Source organism: Lepidochelys kempii, chromosome 3, assembly GCF_965140285.1.
Source record: "Lepidochelys kempii isolate rLepKem1 chromosome 3, rLepKem1.hap1, whole genome shotgun sequence".
Classification (NCBI taxonomy): Eukaryota; Metazoa; Chordata; order Testudines; family Cheloniidae; genus Lepidochelys; species Lepidochelys kempii.
Window position 1 is genome coordinate 104,360,861 of NC_136382.1, and position 22,049 is coordinate 104,382,909.

At 38.5% G+C, this 22,049-nt stretch overlaps 1 protein-coding gene across 8 annotated transcripts in view; it reads right to left on the reverse strand.

The window, feature by feature from the left end:
- Positions 1-22,049, reverse strand: part of AHI1 (Abelson helper integration site 1) — a 188,530-nt gene that overhangs the window by 105,862 nt on the left and 60,619 nt on the right. For all 8 annotated transcript variants that reach the window (XM_073337383.2, XM_073337381.2, XM_073337386.2 and 5 more), the window contains 3 exons: positions 19,455-19,585; positions 17,222-17,362; positions 10,931-11,133 (listed from right to left, as the gene is read on the reverse strand). In XM_073337383.2, the coding sequence (XP_073193484.1) occupies positions 10,931-11,133; positions 17,222-17,362; positions 19,455-19,585 (475 nt within the window). The remainder of the gene's footprint in view (positions 1-10,930; positions 11,134-17,221; positions 17,363-19,454; positions 19,586-22,049) is intronic.

The following is a 22,049-nucleotide window of genomic DNA, read 5'->3' on the forward strand; positions in this document are numbered from 1 at the left end:
CAGTTTCTCCATTTTCAAAATAATGATAATGTTTTTCTACTTCTCAAATTTGCTTTCATAAGCTTTAAAACAACATTTATTGATGTGTGTAAGGCATTTGGAAATGCACATATAAAATATTTTGTTTAAGTGCAAGTTATTAATTATTATTATAGGAAAAACAGTTTAGACTTCAAGGATCTGATTTTCAGGAAGATGAGACTCAAAGTTCCCTCACTTTCTGCATACACATAGAAATTGTTAATTAAATTGCTTTCGGATGGAGGTTTTCATAAGACAAAAACGATAGGAAAAGCAGAAATTTGGTCAGCTCTTTGCTAATATGGTTAACCAAATATAAAAGCAATTTATAATCCTGCCCCCGCTGTGGGTGGTAAAGTATCTTGGAGTTAAACCTGGACATACTTAATGAACTGGCAAGAAAAATAACTACATAACCATTTCCAAAAAGCCTTTCTTTTATTACACACTATTTCTTTAGGAAATATAATGGAAAATTCTAGTAAAGCATTCTTATACTGTTAAATATTTTACTGATCAACAGGTTTTAATGATTTTTCAAGCATTTTATGTTAGTGATCATATTTTGCGCAATGTTGACTGCTCAACACTATTTACTGGCAAATGGAGGCAATAAGGTTTATATGAAGTATATACTGCTTTGCTTTGCATTTTAGAATTCAGAGCCCAAAGTCCTTACGATGTGGCTCATACAACATAGCCTTACATTATTCTTCTTTGGGCAGCTTGGTCAAAAGTTATCATCTGAATAGAATGCCATTTGTGTTCTAGAAAGAAAATTGTCTGCCTCAAAGCAAGTAACATTTTCAAAAACCTAAGGAGCCTCAATCCCATTGACTTTCAGTTAGCCTGCAAAACGTGGTATCTCAAACAAATATCTGCATGTGCCTCTATCTATTTCTTTATATCATGCCTTCCCTATGGTATCCAAACACCAATAAAACCCTCAAAACAACACCTATACCATATAGTTGGACACATGGCAACTAAGGCAGGCAGGCTTTAAAGGAGGAGATATAGGACAAGAAGCTCCAATACATTTTATTAAAAGCACTTAACATTTCTAACAAAAATGTTTATAAATACAGTGTGGTATAATGTAAAGGTTTTAGTGGCAGTTGTTTAGAATTACCTGCACCACGCACTATGAGTAATGTGGCCATCCCCAACGCAGATCAATATAACTTTTATACGGTGACACATATTCCCTAGATTTTATGGCCAGAATGGGCTGCTGTGATCTCCTGACCTTTTGCATTGTGCAGGTCCTACAACTTCCCTTAAACAATTCCTGTTTGAACTAGAACATATCTTGTAGAAAAAAAATCCAACCCTGATTTCAAAATTACCAGTTACAGAAAGTCCACCACAACTCTTGGTAAATTGTTCAATGACTAATTACCCTTACTGTTAAAAACATATACCTTATTTCCAATCTGAATTTGTCAAGCATCAATTTCCAGCCATTGGGTCGTGTTATACCTTTTTCTGCTAGATTAAGGAGCCTGTTATCAACGTTTTGTTCCCCATGTAGGTACTTACAGACTGTGATCAAGTTACCCGTAACATTCTCCTTGTCACAATGAACAGATTGAGGTCCTTGAATCTCTCACTTAAGGCAGGTTTTCTAACCCTTTAACCATTCTTGTGGCTCTTCTCTGAACCTTCTCCAATTTATCAAAATCCTCCTTGAATTGTGGACACCAGAACTGGACACAGTATTCCAGCAGCAGTCGCACCAGTGCCAAATACGGAGGTTATAACACCTATCACCGCCTACTCAATGATCCCTGTTTATACATCCAAGAATCACATTAGCCCTTTTGAATAGCCCATAGAATCATAGAATATCAGGGTTGGAAGGGACCCCTGAAGGTCATCTAGTCCAACCCCCTGCTCGAAGCAGGACCAATTCCCAGTTAAATCATCCCAGCCAGGGCTTTGTCAAGCCTGACCTTAAAAACCTCTAAGGAAGGAGATTCTACCACCTCCCTAGGTAACGCATTCCAGTGTTTCACCACCCTCTTAGTGAAAAAGTTTTTCCTAATATCCAATCTAAACCTCCCCCACTGCAACTTGAGACCATTACTCCTCGTTCTGTCATCTGCTACCATTGAGAACAGTCTAGAGCCATCCTCTTTGGAACCCCCTTTCAGGTAGTTGAAAGCAGCTATCAAATCCCCCCTCATTCTTCTCTTCTGCAGGCTAAACAATCCCAGCTCCCTCAGCCTCTCCTCATAAGTCATGTGTTCTAGACCCCTAATCATTTTTGTTGCCCTTCACTGGACTCTCTCCAATTTATCCACATCCTTCTTGAAGTGTGGGGCCCAAAACTGGACACAGTACTCCAGATGAGGCCTCACCAATGTCGAATAGAGGGGAACGATCACGTCCCTCGATCTGCTCGCTATGCCCCTACTTATACATCCCAAAATGCCATTGGCCTTCTTGGCAACAAGGGCACACTGCTGACTCATATCCAGCTTCTCGTCCTCTGTCACCCCTAGGTCCTTTTCCGCAGAACTGCTGCCTAGCCATTCGGTCCCTAGTCTGTAGCGGTGCATTGGATTCTTCCATCCTAAGTGCAGGACCCTGCACTTATCCTTTCTTTGTTCCTGTGTATACTTTTACGTTTGGCTCTATTAAAACACATTGTTAGTCTGCGCCTAGCTTTACAAACAATCCATATCACTCTGTATCAGTAACTGTCCTCTTCATCATTTGTTACTCCCCCAATTTTTGTGTCATCTGCAAATTTTATCAGTAATGACTTTATGCTTTCTTCCATGTCACTGATAAAAATGCTAAATAGCATAAGGCCAAGAACTGATTCCTACAGGAACTAGTCAAAGATGATTTCCCATTTATAATTACACTTTGAGACCTGTCAGTTAGCCTGTTTATAATTCACTTAACATGTGACATGTTAATTTTGTATCTTCCAGTATACAAGCCACAAACAAGGGGCTATTGCATTGCAAACCATTAAATAATGGAAAGCATATCCAAAAAACCTCTCCAAACTACAACCAAACCACATCATATTTTCAGCACAACTGTATCCTACCAAGGTTAGCTTTCTAACAACGTAACCTGTGAAAACAAGTTCATATTCTTGTGCATGTACCTCTAACACAATGCTGCTCTGCTCTTTGCCCCCCAAACCCTTGTGGATAGCTGCAAGCAGACCTACTTTGTCTGGGACAGTTTCGGGTTTGCAAAAATCCCTCTCTGGTAATTGGTGTCTCAACCAAAATCCCTACAGCAGGACTATAGCAGCACAGGAGATTTTTTCTCTGAGCTGTTCCTCTCCCAGCAGCTCAGTGGCCCCCCAACAGTCTGACTTGTCCAAGCCCCCTTTCTGCCTCTCAGCAGCAATTAGTTCTGTTCTCTGCAGCTACCTATCAGTTGTTTACAGAAGGATGACAGAGCTGGAGCCAGCTGCTGCTGAGAGTGACAGCCAGAGAGCAAAGGAGGGGAAACAATGAGCTGCCAGAAGAAGAGCCTACAAGAGATAGAAATCAATCCCATCCCATGGGGAGGAAAGAATTGGGGGAAAGCAACCATGGGACGGAGGATAACTTTTTCAAGGAACAACTTTTCAAGTAAGTTGAGGGACTGTGGAGGGTTGTGTATGTCCCCTCTCTTCTCTCATTCTTCTAAAGGTTAGGTTTATGTAAAGTAAAATCCACCAGAGTGGGAATACAACCCTTTGGTGGTCTCAGTCCTTTGGTTTGTTTGGAGAACTTTCTCTGGCAGATTTCCATGACATTCGAACATTTATGTTTCTGCTGGCATGCAGGGACCAAAAGCAGTTGTGCTATTATTGTTTTACTGCACACAGAAGGGCAGGCTGTGAAAAGCCTACACAGGAGAATTAACAATCCACAGGCATGCTCCTGAGCTGTGCGACGTTAAGATCATAAAGGGGATGGATAACAGAAGAGATGGAGACAGTGGATCTACTTGTCAAAATACCCCCCCATCCTAATGGAAACCACCTTGATCACTTGGCATTCATAGCATCTCTAGCATAGTCTCTGTCCATCAACCCACAGGACAATTTCAATCCTCTTCCTCTAACTTCAATAGAGGATGACAGAGCCCATTTATTCAAGCTTTGAACAGAGAGGAGGATTTGGCCCTCAGTGCACTACCCTAGTAATCACTGTTACTGTGTTTTACAAGCACTTAAATCCTAGGTACAACAGATCAGAGTACAATTCAAATTCTGATAGCTATAATGTAGCAGAGATAACATTAAAGACCCGCTTCTTTCTCTCTCGCTCTCACACATACACTCCCTGTAATTTCAATTTTCAACTGAAAACATATTCCTCACTTTTTCTACCCAATTTAGCTTTCCTTCTGCTCTTATTTTACATTTTATAGTGATATTATTTAAGAAGCATTTTCTCTTCTATGCCGATATATACTTGGCACAGGAGAGTGGGGAAATGGAGAACTGGTTACAGTTTACAGATTCTGCAGGCTGATTTGCGCTAGTCTCAGTAGGAGCTACAGCAATCTACGCAGCACACAGGAGCCAGATCAGAGATAAAAATCTAGACCTTACTGGGATATAGTTGGTAGGAAAAACAAAGTAAAGATGCACCATGTTGCACTGTACTTTATGGTAACATGCAATGAGGAGATGTCAAACCAACTTATGCTTTCACTTTTATTTATTTAGTTGTTAAATTAAACACATTGTTTTAAAATATGTTTGTGCCTTTGTGCCATTTTTGTACAGTTACTATTCCAGAATTACATTTGGCTGGCATCTTAAAAAAAGAACATGATGCTTACAGAATCTTGTAGCTATAAGATATATAAAAGTCCTGTATATCTCTCATATTGACTAGTTAAAAATAAATTTAATCTTATTATAGTCAGAACATATCTTTCCTGTGAATATTAATAGTGTGGGGTTCTATTAAATCCTATATTAGCACAATAAATTATATTGTAATAAACTGTTTAATTTTTTTTCTAATACAATATTTCTTTTCAGTTTACTTTAGCACTTCAATTCATGTTTGAAGTGCATTGCCTTCTCTGCACTGCATTGCATTCTTTTGCTTAATGGAGACTTTTTTGGGAAAGAGAAGTTTATGTCATATCCTATGTGGTGTTCCCCCTTAGTTGAAAGAAACATTTTCATCTTGTTTAGGGCTCCAAAAATTTTATTACATATCACAGATTGTGTGGACAACAGCCGCAGCTGGTGGGAAAAAAGGTATATATACTCTATTTTCATACACACACCCCTTATCAATGTTACTCTTCAAAGTGCTTCTGCACCCTGTTGACAATTGGAAACATGCAGATTAGAAATCGAACTAGTAAATGACAAAACACAACAACCTGAAGTCACAACTAACAAACAATGCCTACATAGTGTCACAGTCAGTACCTTTATGTTAATCCTTTTTCCAGGACTATGATAAATTTTGTACAATGTATGCCTTGTGAGATATCATTTGAAAACTTGTAATCTGCTGAACTTTACTGTCCTGGTAAAATATGTGCGTCACCATTGTATGTAAAATTATAAAATTTTGCTGTGTAAAACATGTTCCAAGTCTACGAAAACAGCTTCAAACCAGTTCCCCAGAGACTAAAGGCTAGCCAGCACCTCAGCCAGGTGTCAGTGTAATCAAATGGACTATCACCTGGTTAAGGGGCCATTCTTGTCAGGAAAAAGGGTGTGAGGGAGAAGTGTACATGTTGGTAAATAAACAGCTGGAGGTTCCCATCCCACAGACTCTCTTTCTCCTGAAACTCAGATGATGATGATTTTCAAATAGGAAAATAACTATAAGAAGTGAGAACAGAGGACACAAATCATCTCTCTGCCCTTTCTCTCTGCCCACAACATCCACAATGCCTGAAGGACAAGGTAAGAAGCACGGGACTGGGGGAGGGGTTTTTGCTAAAAGGCATCCAGACAGTAAGACTGCAAAAAAAACAGGTGATGAGAAAGACCCTTTTGTTTTAAGTTCACTTAGTTTATTAAGTTAGGTATTAGTTTGTGTTTTATTTTATATTTCTTCAAAACCAATTCTAACTTTTATGCCTCATTACTTGCAATCACTTAAAATCTAACTTTCTGTTAATAAACTTGTTTGTTTTAACTAAACCAGTGTGTATTTGGATTGAAGTGTTTGGGAAACTCAATTTGAGATAACAAGGTTTGTGATTATAATTTTCTAATAATGAAATAAACTTCCTATGAGCTTGTGTTGTCCAGGAGAATACTGGGCAGTACAAGACACACATTTCTAGGGACAGGTCTGGGACTGGGAATTTGCTGGTGTTACTCTGTAATATAATTCAGGAGTCACTGGCTAGAGCACTTATATATAATACAGCTGGGAGTAATTTACAAGTTAGAGTCTGTTTGAGAGCAGACCAGTAATGGTCACTTTCACAGCACAGCAGTGTAAAAAAGGTACCCCAGGTTGGAGAATTGAGGGATACAGCTGTTCAACACATAGAATGTCACACATAGAAATGCTTTCCCTCTCCAACCTATTATCAATTACAAAAAGTCTAATTATAAATAAACTCTGCAAGTCTCTCATAAGTCTTTTCTATGTCTTTTTGTTTTAATACCTCAGGCTTTCCCCTCTACCTATATTTATTTTTACTAATTTAGGCATTTGATTGTTTGCAGGCTATATGCAGTGTGTTTGTAGAGAATTATCTTGTAATTAGATTGGGTGCCAAGAGAACCTATTAAGGCAGAGTTGTCCCATTACAGTGTTTGTGTGTCTAGGTAAAATAAATTTAATAAATGTGTGCATTAATCCTTTTAGGTGTGGGAATCTATTGAAATCCATTTTACATCCTGTTCTCTACTGAGGGAGCACTTATAGTATTTAAAATATGTAGAAGAAACATTTTTGTAAAATTAAAAGACAAACACATCTTTACAGTAGGATTCCTCATCCATACCTATTTACACCCTTATCTAGCAAAACAGAAACTTAGAAATAAAACATATGAATTTAGAACATAGTTCTCATAATGCATTATAAACATGAGTTTAATCCAAGATCTAGCATGTTGTTCAATTACCTTTAATAAGTAGGTAGGGTACTATTTTTATATTGTACCATTTTTGTGGATTTAAATGTTTTAAATTTGGAGTGAAAACAGTTTATTATTTCTAATTACAAACAGCATTAGATTTATTGTCCTACTTCAAACATGGGAAGTCAGGTTTAATAAAAATGGCTCACTAGAAATTGTGCATGCAAGGTTATTTTGGAGGAAAGCTAAAGCTTCTTTGGGAAGAGAAAGGGGGCAACTTCAGCATAGATTACAGAATATCAGTACTACATTTAAGAGGTGGCAGATGAAGATTTTCTAATACAGAACTGACTGAGTTCAGGGATCCCACTCCTTCTGCCTATACCGGTACTAAAATATCCACAAGACTAACACTGCTTTTACAACGTTTCGATCATTTGGTGTATACTCATCTTGAGATTTTCTGTTTCTCCATGGAAACCTGTAATAGCTGTTATGGGAACCCCTATCTTTCTGACCTGAATTCAAAGCCAAAGTTGTTACGCAAGGTATTCCAGGATGTACTAAATTAGAGAAGGCCTTGAGGGGAGAGGGTGTGGAGGGAGATCCTCAGTACATTGGCAATGGAGCTATGATAATTTACACAAGCTGAGGATCTGCCTCTTAGTCTTTAATGCAGACAAAAAGGACAAGTTGCCAGCTTCTTCTACTTGATCACTTAGATCAATGGTTTTCAACCTGTGAACCCATGGGAGTCCGCAGACTTTGTCTATGGGGTCCACAAAAGGTTGTCATTACCATAGAACAGTGGTCCATGGACCCCGGGAGCCTGCAGACTATGTTCAGTATTTCCAAAGGGGTCCGCATCTCCATTTGAATTTTTTTTAGGGGTCTGCAAATGAGAAAAGGTTGAAAACCACTGGTTTAGATATTATCAGTATCATGTTTCACCAGTGCTTCAAATTTTTGTCGAAAAGGCTGCATACTCTTTCAGAGGCACAGTGGCACAAGTTCTGTAAATTTCTGGTTTTTACCAGTAGGGAGATATTTTACATCTCCAGTATATTCTATAAGGGGACAATTTGAAGGATTTTCCAAAATCAGATTTTGTAGTCAGATAGAATAATGCTATGAATTAGCACATTATAAGTGATTAGAAGTCACCTGAAGTAAAAAGCTCCTAGTTTCTCTCATACTAAAGGTTCTCTGAGGTAAGTATATGCTGGAAGACCACAAAAACCACAGTGATTTTTACAGTTTGTACAAAAGGTGAGATCTCTTAATTTTAAATCCTAACCTTCTGTTGTCGCTGCTCTTAAAAGCCTTCACACCTATACTGGTTGCAGGTTTTCAATAAATGAAAATTTTCAGTTATCACTTTAACAATTTTTTTCAATAAAAATTTCCAAAAAAAAGTATTGAGAAAAGTACATGAAAAAATTGAAGAAAAAAAAGGGGTGTGTGTAATATTGCTCAGGAGTAGTTTGGCATCCGAGATAACTCAGCCAATACATGGCTGACTCCAGCACTAAGAAGGAAAAATGGACTTGTTACAAGCGCTGTAAAATACTAGGCTTTTCTTACTTCTAAAATGATAGCAATTAAGTTAGTAGTTTAATTCTGGATATTTCAAAAGTGTCATTTCACAGTCCTAATGTAACAGTATGAAATCTCCTCCCCACAACCACATAATGAGAAATACTACACAATCTTCTGATAATGAAAAAGCTAAATTGGTATTTTTGCCGCTAATGGATAGTGGGAATTTTACTATACAAATAGAGAAATCCAATACAAAGAATTTTTTAGTGACTTGCTATGTTAGGCGAACACTTAGGCATTAAATGTTTTGTCACTGAAGTTTATTTTAAATTGAGAGAATTATCAAGATTAATCCCCTGAAGCACAGATAAATAGGAAGTGCTGCCAAGATTTACTATAGTGTATATCAATCCAATTTCTCTGAGAGGCAGAGGCCAATCAACAACACTTGATTCACAAAGAAAATTCTGGCATCTCTTTTAAGCTTAAGATAATATACAGTAACTCATTTTACTAAATATAGCCTGGCTTGATCTCCTAGTACTAGTGCTGTGCACTGCTAAAGCAGAGACCAAGATTCAGTTCTTTGCTCTAGTCTCCCATTCTCTGGGCTAACAAAGGATAGGAATGCTTCCAAGGCTGCATGCTTTACCATGGAGAAAAGGGGAGAAAAGGAAGCTTCTTGCTTTATTCACGAATGCCCCCCTCCTGACAAGAGAGAAGCAAGGTTGACTGGGTACAAAGAGTGGCACAGAAGGTAGTGGCCACAACTTGACTGAAAATGATTCTTCATTGCTCAAGCAGAAGCTATTCCAGGAATGGAGAAGACACATAAAGGAATAAAAAGGATATATGCTTATATATAATCAGATCAACATTGAGCCCAAATGGTTAATTTTTTCAATGTAGATGCCAAATTTGCACAGGCAAAATGCAGGTGTGTGCAAGTTATGTATGGAAAGCTCATTGATGTATGAAAAATGGGTAGTTTTGTGTATGCTTCTGCAAAAGTTGTAGATACAATTCAGACATATGGTAAAAAATTTAGCCTTTAATGCATAGATAAACTAGATTATCAGGATACACGTGGACCTAATCACATTTAATTATATTGATTTAAAGAATGAAATTTAATGATAAAATAATTGTGGTTGGATGTTTCCTAACTACCTATCACTCAAGTAAACATGATCTTATGTGCAAATATATAATTGAACAAGTTTCTTCAATTTAATGATTACTAAAAGAAAAAGCAGGTGAGATAACAGTAAATTTTCTATAACAAGCAATTATTTTAAAATTTAAATACTAGTGAGGTCAAACCAACAAATGCATTTTAATTAAAAAATGAAACCTCCATAAAACTATTTAGTAATTGCATGAATATTTCTGAATTAGTATTATAGTCATGTGAGTTTACTGTCTTGAAAGATATAGCATAACTATGTAACTTACCAGAGACATAAACGTTTGTCATTTTTAAGCAATGCCAAAAATTTTAATTGTGTGTGTTCATTCAAGACTTGCAAAGTTCTTTTCTTGATTCTGATATAAGGATGTTGTTCGCTTTTCACAGAGATGTATGGTGGCTGTATAATTTGGTTTTTTGCCTCCAATTACATCAGAAATATTTATTTATCAGTAAAACTTTGTTTTTCAGATTTAATTATTGATCTCTTATTAACCATAGTTGAGTAGAACTATGTCATATATATGTATCAAGGCACAGTACTAGATTAAAATCTGAAGGCACTGTTATCCCATACAAGGTTAGGTATTGTGTGTCTTGAAACATATCAAGCACACAAGAATTTCCTCTAATTAGTATTAATACTCCTTGTGTAACTTAGAGACAGGACTATTTTTTGCCTATACTTTAAGTGGAAATATTATTATTACTACCGAGGTGAGGAAAGAATTTTCAGGGGGTGCTGTACATCTTAGACATGACTAGCTGAATTGTGAATGCCACCAAATTTTATCTTCTAAAAAGCAAAAATATGATGAAGATGGATCCCTTAAAAACAGTCAGGATATGTAGGTATGTAATTCACATTAATGCTAATGGGTGTTGCCAAAAGAACCTCTGGTCACTGATGGGTGGTAAAAAACAGATATCGAAAATAACTTATATTTACATGATCTAGTCTCTGAACAGGCACAATAAGTGCATTGACAATAATGGGAGTTATATTCATTTATCAAAAGGAGAATAGACCTACAAACAATATACAGATGTTTTGTAATATGTGCTTGTGCTATATAGAATATAGGCATTGTATGAGAGGACTTTACAATTTTCTTGGAAATATAAATAAATTTGACATACCATAACAGAGTCAAGTTTCTGCTTCACTTTCTGCATTCTCATAGATACTCTTGCAACACTGACAAATTGATTTGCTGGAGACATTGTTGAATCTTTCTGTGCAGAAATATGAGAAGAATTGCTAAGAATTTGTGGCCCTCTGGATGTTGTTGATGCGAGTGACCCATTGAGATCTTTTACTATTTCAGCCTCCTGCTGTGCAACTGCAGAAATAATCAACATTAACATTTTAAGTCAAGTCTTAATAGTTCCGTGAAACAAACCACACTGAGTTCATAGGTCATATTAAATTCTAAGACTTTGCTGAACAAGATAAAGATAAATTATATATAAAAACCCTACATTAAAAGAAAGTTATTTAGGTTACATAGTTGAGTTAAGAAAGGCCAGTTTTACAATTGCCTAGGCAACCTTAATTCTGTCCCCATGTCCATGTAATGAGGCAGAGATCTTGTGCCAAAGAATAGGATGTGATTATTGCCATTAAAGACTGTATCATAATGCATACAACAAGGCCGCAATACTAAAGTTGCATGGGCATAAATCTCTGTTGACTTTGAAATCTAAATGACTTATCTTAGGGTTGTTTGTATGTAATTTAGGGTTTTTGTATTTTTAAAGGAATATAATAAAACTAAATCTCATTATGTCTCACTATGTAACAAACCCTATATCACATATCACTAGAATATCAAGGCTGAAACCTGAACTTTCACTACTGGACAGACTTATCACTTGAGCTACAGGTCTAATTACAGTAGCGGTTAAAAGGATAGGTTGTTCTCTCCGGGAAGGGAGAAGCATTGATGACCTGATGGCACCATGAGCTGGGTCCAAGAGAAGCCTGGCCCAACTTAGCACTCTCTAATACTCCCTGCATCCAATGTGGTGGGAATTGTTGTCCAACATGGTACTCCCAGAAAGGCGGACAGGCTGCCAGGGCAATGTGCTGGGTCCCTGGGATAATCAAAGGAGGTAACCCCACCCAGCCAGAGTCTCTCACCACCCCATTTCTACTGCTGTGGTGGCAGCTCCCTGGTGTTCCCACTACCAATCTGCTACTGCTGTTTTACCAGAGTGTGGGCCTAGTTCTTTAGAAAATTAAGGTTCAGTTATTTTGGTATGCTGTGAAAGTTCTTGAGGAACATAAGCAAGAAAAGGGAATTGACAACTTTAAACAGTTTGTAACTCAGCAAAACCCAAATGGGATTTCATGGGACAAAGAAAAGGAACTTTTCTAGCCTGAGGGCTTTCTCCCTGTCAAATTTCAAAGTCCTTCTGCAAACAATGGAGATGTTAGGAGCGTCTCAAAAAAGAATCATAGGAATCTTTAACAATGGAAAGTGTTAAGGACCCTAAATATAAGGGTCACTACCAGCTCCCCCTAGAAATACAGGGCATCAGTGCATACAACATATGAACAAGAAAAGAGTAAATTATATAAAACCCTCGGCAAAATAATTTAAAAGTTAGGTGCAGTATTCTGAACATGCCAATAGTATGGATGTGATGAATCTACAATTTAAGTTCAGTTAGTCTAGGAATATAAGGAATAGTGCAGTATTAGTATTCAGTGACCAAAACACAAAGAATTCAGCTGACAATTGTCACGTGTGCCTGCTCTGGTTCCACTGAATCTCTATCAAAATGTATGATAAAGGTGCTATCAAGAAAGCCAAATGTAAAGTTTAGAGAAAATCCCCTCGTTCCATGCTTAACAGTGCAAAAGACTTTGGCCTTATGTGCCAGGTTCCCTCCTGCCACCCTTTCCCAGTGCTTCCTTTTCCAGAGTACACTTCTGTAGGTCTGACTCCCTTCTGCCACTCTTCTCCCTCTCTCTGCTGGTCCATCTCCCTCCTGCCATATCATCCCTGTTCAAGGATCTCCAAAAAGAGCAGCTTCTCTCATGTCTTGATTCCAGAATTCCCTCTTTCTTCTCTCCCCACACAGAAGTCTGATTTCCTCCCACTGTTAGTATTCACCATCCTCTAACACTGAGCTGATTCATCACAACCTTTAATCAGCAGTAGTTTTCCCTTGATAAAAATATTAGTAAAATATTACCTTAATAAGTCTATCCTACACAAGTCAAAAAAGTAGGTGACTGGCATTGAATTCAAGCAAATCATACATTTTCTAACTTCCGATTCTTATTTATTTTTACACAAATAAAATAGATTACAACTGATTAACGTAACTGCAAGTAGCAATATGGAAGAATACTGTTTTTCCAAATGGAAAGAGGGGGATTAAATTTATTCAAATAAACCCAGGTTGAGATAAAGGAGAGATTATGTACCAGTAATTAATTCATGTCTAGGAAACTACCAAGATACATGAAAAAGACTGTTTTCAGAAATGGGTTTGGATAAACAAGGGCTCTATTGCAGACCATTTTTATTTTAAAAAGGTCAATTTTCCATACAATTAAGGAAAAGTAAAATTGAAAACACCAAGTACATTTGGAAACACAAACTAAAGGATGAAGTATGACGACTAAATTAAAATGCAGGCTTCTAGTTCAGTTGAGGTTAGTAACTTGCTGGGTCCAGTCCAGCAGGTGCTCAAGGAAGTCACCAAGTGGTACCGATGGGTAACTTGGACTGAAGACCCTGAGCTTGTATTTCAGTTACTTCTTTCTGCTACCAGACGCTGCTACTTCTTTCTCTCTGTAGCCTCACTGCTTCTTCTACTAAGGTTGCCCGGAGGTTCTTCCAGCCCAGCAGCACTGAGCTCATTTAGAGAACTGTCTTTGAGAAAAATATCTAAAGTTGACAACTGAACACATTTAGGCACAGGAGATATCCTACAGGAGCAGGCCTAGTCATGCAGAGTGAGATATTCAGCAAAACAGCTCAGGGGCTGGGAACCTCAGGTTTTGGGAAAAGGCTTTTGGCAATATCCATTGCAGGGCCATTAGGGTCCAATTAGACAATCACATGGGCTAGCTGCCAGGTACCAGCGTTAACAGGTATTATCTTGATAAAAGTTGAGCCCAGCTGCCTTTTAACCACACACTTGGCTTTTACAGTTTCTAGATTGTGGCATCAGGAAGACAAAGGATTTCAGCATTCCTTATTTAAAATTTGCCCATTGTAAACATTAGAGGGTATTTTTAAACCAGCTGATCTAAGTCAAACTATGGAAATCCTAAAAAATGGTACTAGTGACTAAAATTAATATTACTGTATGATTAACTCCTTAACACCAATGCAATAAAATCATCTTCTGAAAGCAAAGCAAATATTTTTAACCAAAAACGAAGAAAAAGTTAGTAGCAGACTGTGTCAGAATGTACCCGTGTCCACACCCGACACATTATTGTAATAATCTTTGTTCAATATCTGCCTTGTGAGGTATTATCTGAAAACTCATAATTTGCTGGTCATTATTGTTCTGGGAAAATGTCTGTGGCAGCATTGTGTGTGAAGTTATACGATTCCACTGTATGCTGTTCTTCACACATGTTCCAAACTGAGGTTGGCAAACAGGTCTGTCTCAAAGAAATATGTGCTACTTAATTTGCATTTAAGCAGTAAACAGAGTCATCAAGCAGGAAGAGAAACAAAAGAAGCTCCAACACGTTAGGAAAAAGCAGCAGGGAATGTCCTTCCCTATAGACTCTGTGTCCTGAATCTCACTTAGAAATGTTTTTCAGGAGAGGGGCTAACACTATAAAAAGGAAGGACAAACATTCCTCCACTCCCTCTGTCCTTCAATTCACTGCACCAGAAAGGACAAAGGAAGCAGCCATTGAACTTGAAAAGTTGTCCTAACCTAAGAAGTTTGGTCAGTAAGACTGCTTAGTGCATGTGATGAGAAAACTCTGCTTTGAATTTAACATAGCTTGTTAAGTTAGGCACCAGTTGCATTTCATCTTTATTTTCCCTGTAACCATTTCTGACTTTTATGCCCCTCATTACTTGTATTCACTTAAAATCTCTCTTTATAGTTTATAAACTTGTTTCATTGTTTATCTAATCCAGTGTGTTTACACTGAAGTATCTGTGAGACTCCATTTGGGGGTAACAAGGTGCATGCATATTATTTCTAGTAAAGCAATAACAGATCTTATATAAACCTGTATTGTCCAGGAGAGGGCTGGGAAGTACAGAACACACACATATCTAGGGGGAATTCGAAGACTGTGGATGTGCTGGGTCACCCTGCAGTATTATCAAGGCTGGTAAGAGCAAAGGTGTGGCTGGCTGCAGCACATACACAGCTGGGAGTGACTTGCATGCTGGAAGCTTTTTGTGAGCAGACTGTAGGCTATAGTAGCAAAGCATTTTAAAGGGCACCCAAGGTTCGAGAGCAGAGGTGACATGGCTACTCAGTCTGGATTGTACCTTGGTATGTCATACAGATTATGCCCGAAAGACCACAACCTATGAAATGGCTTACTGATGACAAAAGATCAGTAACTTTGTTAAAACAACAGATGACTTTAACTATCAATATAACCTCAGTGTGATCCTGTTTGATTGTTCAAGATTCAACCATGTTTTCCATTAAATAGAAAATGAATTTCCAGGAGGTACATAGTTAAACAGCTATGAAATCTGTCTAATTCAAGAATGTAATTTTGTTTAGTGATTTCAAATAGCTAATTTTCTTCACTTTTATTAATATAATTTATATGCATATTAACAAATATCTATGTAGCCATACTGCAAATTAGTTCTCAGCTTTAATTTGACATGATAAATATGTATTACTTGCAGGAAATAATAGTTTGTTTCTTTGCAGAGTGCTTTCCAGAACTGTGATGGGCCCCAATTTAGGAAAGCATCCCTGTTGAAGAAAATACTAACACACATGCTTAAATGCTCTCCTGAACAGGGACAGATTTGAGAATATGCTTAAGTATTTTCCTGAGTCAGGCCTACAATCAGTTTTTAATAAAAGAGACAATTATCTGTGGTTCTCTAGTTAAACAGCTAAACAGAATAGATTTATTAGTAGACTAAAAGTTAGCATTTAATATTGACCATTAATTCTTTCACTTTAATTAGTTCAATAAAATCATGTCTGTACAGTAGACGGAGGATTTGAACCTTAATATAAAGTTAGTAGGAGTGTTGCTTTTTTTGTTTTAATTATTCACTCTATATTATCAAGACAGCAACTAAATGGAAAATGTAATATTTTGCATTAACTATTCATCTTTATCAGCACAAAATGCAATTACTTTACAGCAGATGTAAACAGGAAAAAAAGTAAATATATATACATATATCTTCTTAATATATTATATATACACACCTTTGTCATATCTGCCATTAAGATGAAACATGACAACTGAAACAACATCCGCAACAAAGAAAAGAGTGATGCTACTGAATAATAACCAACAAAATTTAAAAATCAAGAAACCTACCAGTTTAAAAGACTAATTAAGTCTACAATTAACTCTATGTTAGAGATAGCCGGGGATCTCATTTTCTGTGATAAAAAATCCCAAAATTCTCCAATAAAAACCCACAAAAATCCATGTTTTTCTGCAAACTGAACTTTTAGCTTCCCTAGCCACAATAGGGGGTCCCATTGCCGGGGTTGGCTGCCCAAACCCCACCACCCAGGGCTGACAGCCCCAGTTTGCTTAATACAGTGAGCTGGATAATGGAGGCTTGGATAAACATGGTTCTATTGTATATGGTTTTTTGGTTATTTTTTTTCCCTCCACAAAATGTAAAATCTCAAAGATTCTCTGTAAAAACATAAATTCCATGTTTTTCCAAAACAAATAGATTTCTAGGATCCCTGATGATAACTCAGTTGCTATGGAATTCCACTGCAGATGTGAGTTTGCCTACAGAGGACCAAGAGAGCCTAGATTTTCCTCAACAATTAAACCATTTGTATACAGCTTTTAAAAATTATTTTATATCCCATCAAGCATAAAACATTAAGGTTTTCATTAAACTATGTGTACTTTGCGAAAATGTAAATTTGCCTGACTCCATAATCCAGCCAAAGACTGAAATATGGTTCTAATGATTGACATGATATCACTAGCACAACATAGATTGCTGAGGGTATGATCTGGAGAGAGAAGTGAGGACAAGTCTGGAATTCAGTCATGCAAAATCATGACAGAAAGGTAAATTGGAAGCTATTTCTGTGCTGATCTTAAACTGGTTTAGAGATTTCAGCACAATTCTTGCACGGCAGGTTTTGATGTTCTGTTTTGTTTGTTTGTTTTTAAAAAAGAACCTTTGCAAGTCGCTTCTAAAAAGTGAAACAAACAGCTACCAAGATTCTTATGCATCAAGAAATGCTCTACAGTACCTTTATAATCATAAATGTATACAAGTATTGGCTGGTTTTGACCAAAGGCACAAAATGACACCATGTGTTCATGTGGATGAAAGGCAACATCTCGAACTGGAAATGTGAAGGAGAGGTCAGAATACATGGCTACTTGATCACCTATAAAAGGAAAAATAGAGTTCTTAATTTGTCATAAAAATTTGACGTGATAACGTTGCAACTTTTTATAATATCCACTCATCTCTCTATATTATATTTATGTTACAAAAACCTTAGAGAGGACTTCAACCTTTGTATTTTAAACTAGTTTGTAACTTGGAAAGCACTATCCACTTAACAAATATTAAATGGCACATAACCATAATATGTGTTTGTATCTTTCTGGGAAAATACTTGCTATCTTAGTCATGGGCTTCAGTCATACTGACCAATGGAAACGGAAGTTTTGCACACCACTATTTCATAAAAGTTTTGGCCCTGATCCTGAACTCAATGGAACATCTTATGTCTTGTGACAAAGTTCCTCCTCTACCTTGGTGGGTCCTGTGCTTATTGGAGGATTTTGCTTGCCTCAGAGATTTGCAGTAGCCCTCAGGGGCTCAAATCCGCCATTCACTCAGATAACCTCATCACTGGCCAGCATGGGGGAAAGGAAGGAGAACAATCCCCACGGTCTCTGCTGGTCCACCTAGTGGGTCGGGGGACAGGCCAGGGACCTTCCCCTCTGGTGGGACCTACAGTCCAAGTCAACTCCTCCTGTACCCAATAGGGAGTTGGGGGGATGGGGGGAACTCAGGCCCGCCCTCTACTCCAGGTTCCAGCCCAGGGCCCTGTGGATCACAGCTGTCTATAGTGTTTTGTGTAACACCTGTGTGACAGCTACAACTCCCTGGGCTACTTCCCATGGCCTCCTCCCACACCTTCTGTATCCTCACCACAAGACCTTCCTCCTGATGCCAGATAGCGTTTGTACTCCTCAGTCCTCCAGCACCACACCCTCTCACTCTCAGCTCCTTGCGCGCCCCTCACTAACTGGAGTCAGAGCCTTTTTAAACCAGGTGTCCTGATTAGCCTTAATTAATTCTAGCAGCTTCCCAATTGGCTACAGGTGTCCTAATTAGCCTGCCTGCCTTAATTTTTTCTAGAAAGTTTCTGAGTGTTCTGGAATAGTCCCTGTTATTTTACCCAGGGAAAAGGGACCTCCTTAACCTGGAACTAATGTGTCTAATGTGTCTTCGACCACTCTTTCGTAGCCATCTGGCCTGACCCTGTCCAGTCTATAAAGTTAAACACATGCATAAGTCTTTTTAGGCTCAGTGCTTTTATCTACAAATTCTCTCTTCCTACATTCCACCTATTTTTGATAGACACTGGGAAAGTCGTGCAATGATGTGCAGGTAGTTTTGAACCCTGGTTGATGAAGATGCCTTAAAAAAAACCAAAATCTTTAGAACAGACCTGCCTGCCTAAATACCAGTTTTTAAATGTTTAATGTTTTAAATATCTAGGTTGTTATCTGATATAAAAGAACAAAGCAGAAAGGCAACAAAACCAAATTTTTGTTATGAACCACTGCATTTAATTTCCTCTCTGCTATACACAGTACAATAAGGTTAATTTAGACAACAAATTCTCTAGCTCTTAGTTGTGCTTTGCTTGCGCTTTGTCCAGCAGGGTCCTTTTGTATTTTAGTGGTTATATGGGAATTATCCAATTTTGAGGGCAATTTATGAGGAAGCCTAGTACTCCTACATCCAGGCGGCTATGTATACTGATCATACACTTATTAGAGGTCTTCAGTCAGTCAACTGTGCAAGTAAAATAAACAGCTCTTAACAGCCTGATCCAAAGCCACTGATGTTAACAGAAAGACACTCATTGACTTCAGTTGGCTTTGGAACAGGGTCTTAATCTGCATACACAAATACTTTGGTATCATATATGGAAAGGATAACTGAACAAAAGACCAAATTAGAAATGTTTAATTACTACTAGAAATCTGAAATACTACCTGTGATTGAGATTTATTCCCATATGAATATAATTGTTAACTCAGAGCATATAACTAATAACACTGATATAAAAGGTGGACCTTACATTTACAGACTTAAGGACATCAGCCTAAATTTTTATTTTGCACCAATGTTATTAAATGAAAAAGAAAAAGTTTTGTTTTTGTTTTTTTAAAAAGAAGGCTCTTCCAGAGAGCTTAACAACCTGGCCTAATATTGTAAAATAATTGATTGGTTACCTGTTTCTGGATTCCAAACATATGCTATACCATCTTCACTTCCAGAAAAAAGAAATGTCCCACATGGTGTTAAGGTACTGTGAATCTTCTCTCTATAGTTTGTGGCACCTATGTATTTCTTTGTAGCCAAGCTAAAAATAAAGAATAGTCTAAGTGTGGCAATTGCTTTCATAACAGACAAAATCTCCCATACCTCACATATGAATTTTCTGCTGAATAAACAATACTAGCTCAATATCTTGTATCTAAAGTAGGCATCAGTGCACTTACCTACTTAAGCCCATACCTTTGGAAATGGCAAAGGAATACCAGATCTGGACAGTGGGTACAAAAGTTGTCTTTGCATTTCTTTAATTCTGGGCTGATTGTTTGCTGGGCCAAGGGGGTTGGACTGGAAAAAAAAAAGTGGTGGTACTTTTCCCACCTCTGCCAACAAAATACACTCCACCCATGTAAACTGCCAAAATGAGGTGCCCCTTACAGTAGTATGTGTAGATATTCAAAATATAATTGTGTAGCTCTCTGAGCTCAGCTCCTCCTCGCCTCAGTGAGGCTTAAATATGCCCAGGGGATTTGCTGGATTCCTTGGACTTGGCTCCTTCTTGACTGGGGGAGGGGTGGGAAAGAGGTGGTACTCCGAAACATCATCCATGTATGGCACCAAAATTAGATTTTTTTTAAAAAAAAATTGTATCACCATAGCACCTAGGAATCCTAGTCATGGACCAGGACCCAATTGTGCTAGGGGCTGTAAGAACAAAGAACCAAAAGCCGGTCCCTGTCCCAAGGAGATTATAATAGAAGGCCATGCCTACAAAACAAACTTTGCTCGATTCAAGTTATATTGGCACACAGTCACCAAAGTTTGTATATCGCTTTGGCACATGCATACTTGGCTACTTGCGTCGGCACTGCACATACTCAGCAGGAGTGCCTGTGTTGATGCAACGTATGGTCTCCTGCAGGTAGGTATCCCAGTGTGCTACACAGTGCTGTCTGGTCCAATGCCTTTTGGGACATTTTTGCAATGTGTTATGGGGTAGAAATTACTCACTCAGGGATCTTTGGGAGCTAGAGGTCAAGTTCCCAGCATGTACCTTTCTCCATTCCATAATGCCATCCATAGTCCATAAATTATCACAACTTTTTTTAAAAAGTCCCACAAATCCAGGTGGCACTTTTCAGTGTCTGCCACCTCTGACTAAAGCACAGAGCTCTACACTATTCCCATGAATGTTGCAAATACAGAACATGTGATCCTCTGGTATTTGCAGACCCGCAGAAAGTACCACAACAACGGGGGACATGACAGTTTCTTCTAGGACAGATTGCTATGGGACACAGTGAGAACCAAGTCGAGGTTGTTGATGGCATTCATGGAGCAGCAGCTGACAGTGGAGCACCGTTTCCGGCCCCAAGAAACGAGCACTGATGGGTGAGACTGCAACATAGGCAGGTTTGGGACGACGAGTAGTGGCTGCAGAGCTTCAGAATGCAAAAGGCCACATTCCTGGATCTGTGTGCCAATCTTGCCCCAGCCCTCCATTGCATGGAAACCAGAATGAGAGCTGCGCTGACAGTTGAAAAGCAAGTGGTGATCACATTTTAGAAGACTGCAACACCAAACTGCGGCCAGTCAGAGGGTAATCATTTTGGAGTTGGACAATCCACAGTGGGAGTCATCATGCAAGTATGCAGGGCCATTAATGGTCTCCTGCAGTGGAGGACTGTGCAAGATGTAGCGGATGGATCTGTAGCAATGGGGTTTCCAAGCTGTGGTAGGAAGACAGATGGCATGCACACTCCTATTTTGCTACAGAGCATATCAACAGAAAGATCACCAGGGATGCTTCACCAATATCAACGTGAGCTGGTCAGGGAAGGTACATGACGCTTACACCTTCAAAAACACAGGACTATTCAGAAAGCTGCAAGCAGGGACTTTCTTTCCCAACCAGCAGATTACCACTGGCAATGCTGAAATGCCATTAGTGACACAGGGGGACCCACCAAACACCTTGCTCATGAAGTCACACACTGGCCACCTTGACAGCACCAAGGAAAGACAACACCCAGCTCACCTGGTGCAGAATGACAGCTGAATGTGAAAAGATGATGTGGTATTTACTCATATGATTGGATCTCAGTGAGAAAAATATCTCAATGGCTACAGCTCTCTGTGGTGTCCTGCATAATATCTGTGATGGTGAAAAGGTTGAAAAGCAATCACCACGGTGGACAAAGGTAGAGCGGCTGTTTGCTGACTGTGAACAGCCAGACACCTGGGCCATTACAAGAGCTAGTGTGGGGCTATGCAGTTGAGGGAATCTTTGAAAGAGCATTTTAACAGTCAGCCACAGTAGCATCCTGTGCTGGACTGTTCTCTGGGCCTGGAGCTTTGAGTGCAGCAAGCACCACACAATTCCTAGCAGGACATTTATAAACAAGGACTACTCGTTTTGCTGAAGCTATGAGCTATGTGCTGTTTGCGGTACATTTACAAGGACAATGTGCTTTGAGTACCACTATGCATTCTACAATGTGTGTTGGTAACCAGATCAGTCACTGTTGCAGAGATGGGATCATTGTGGAATA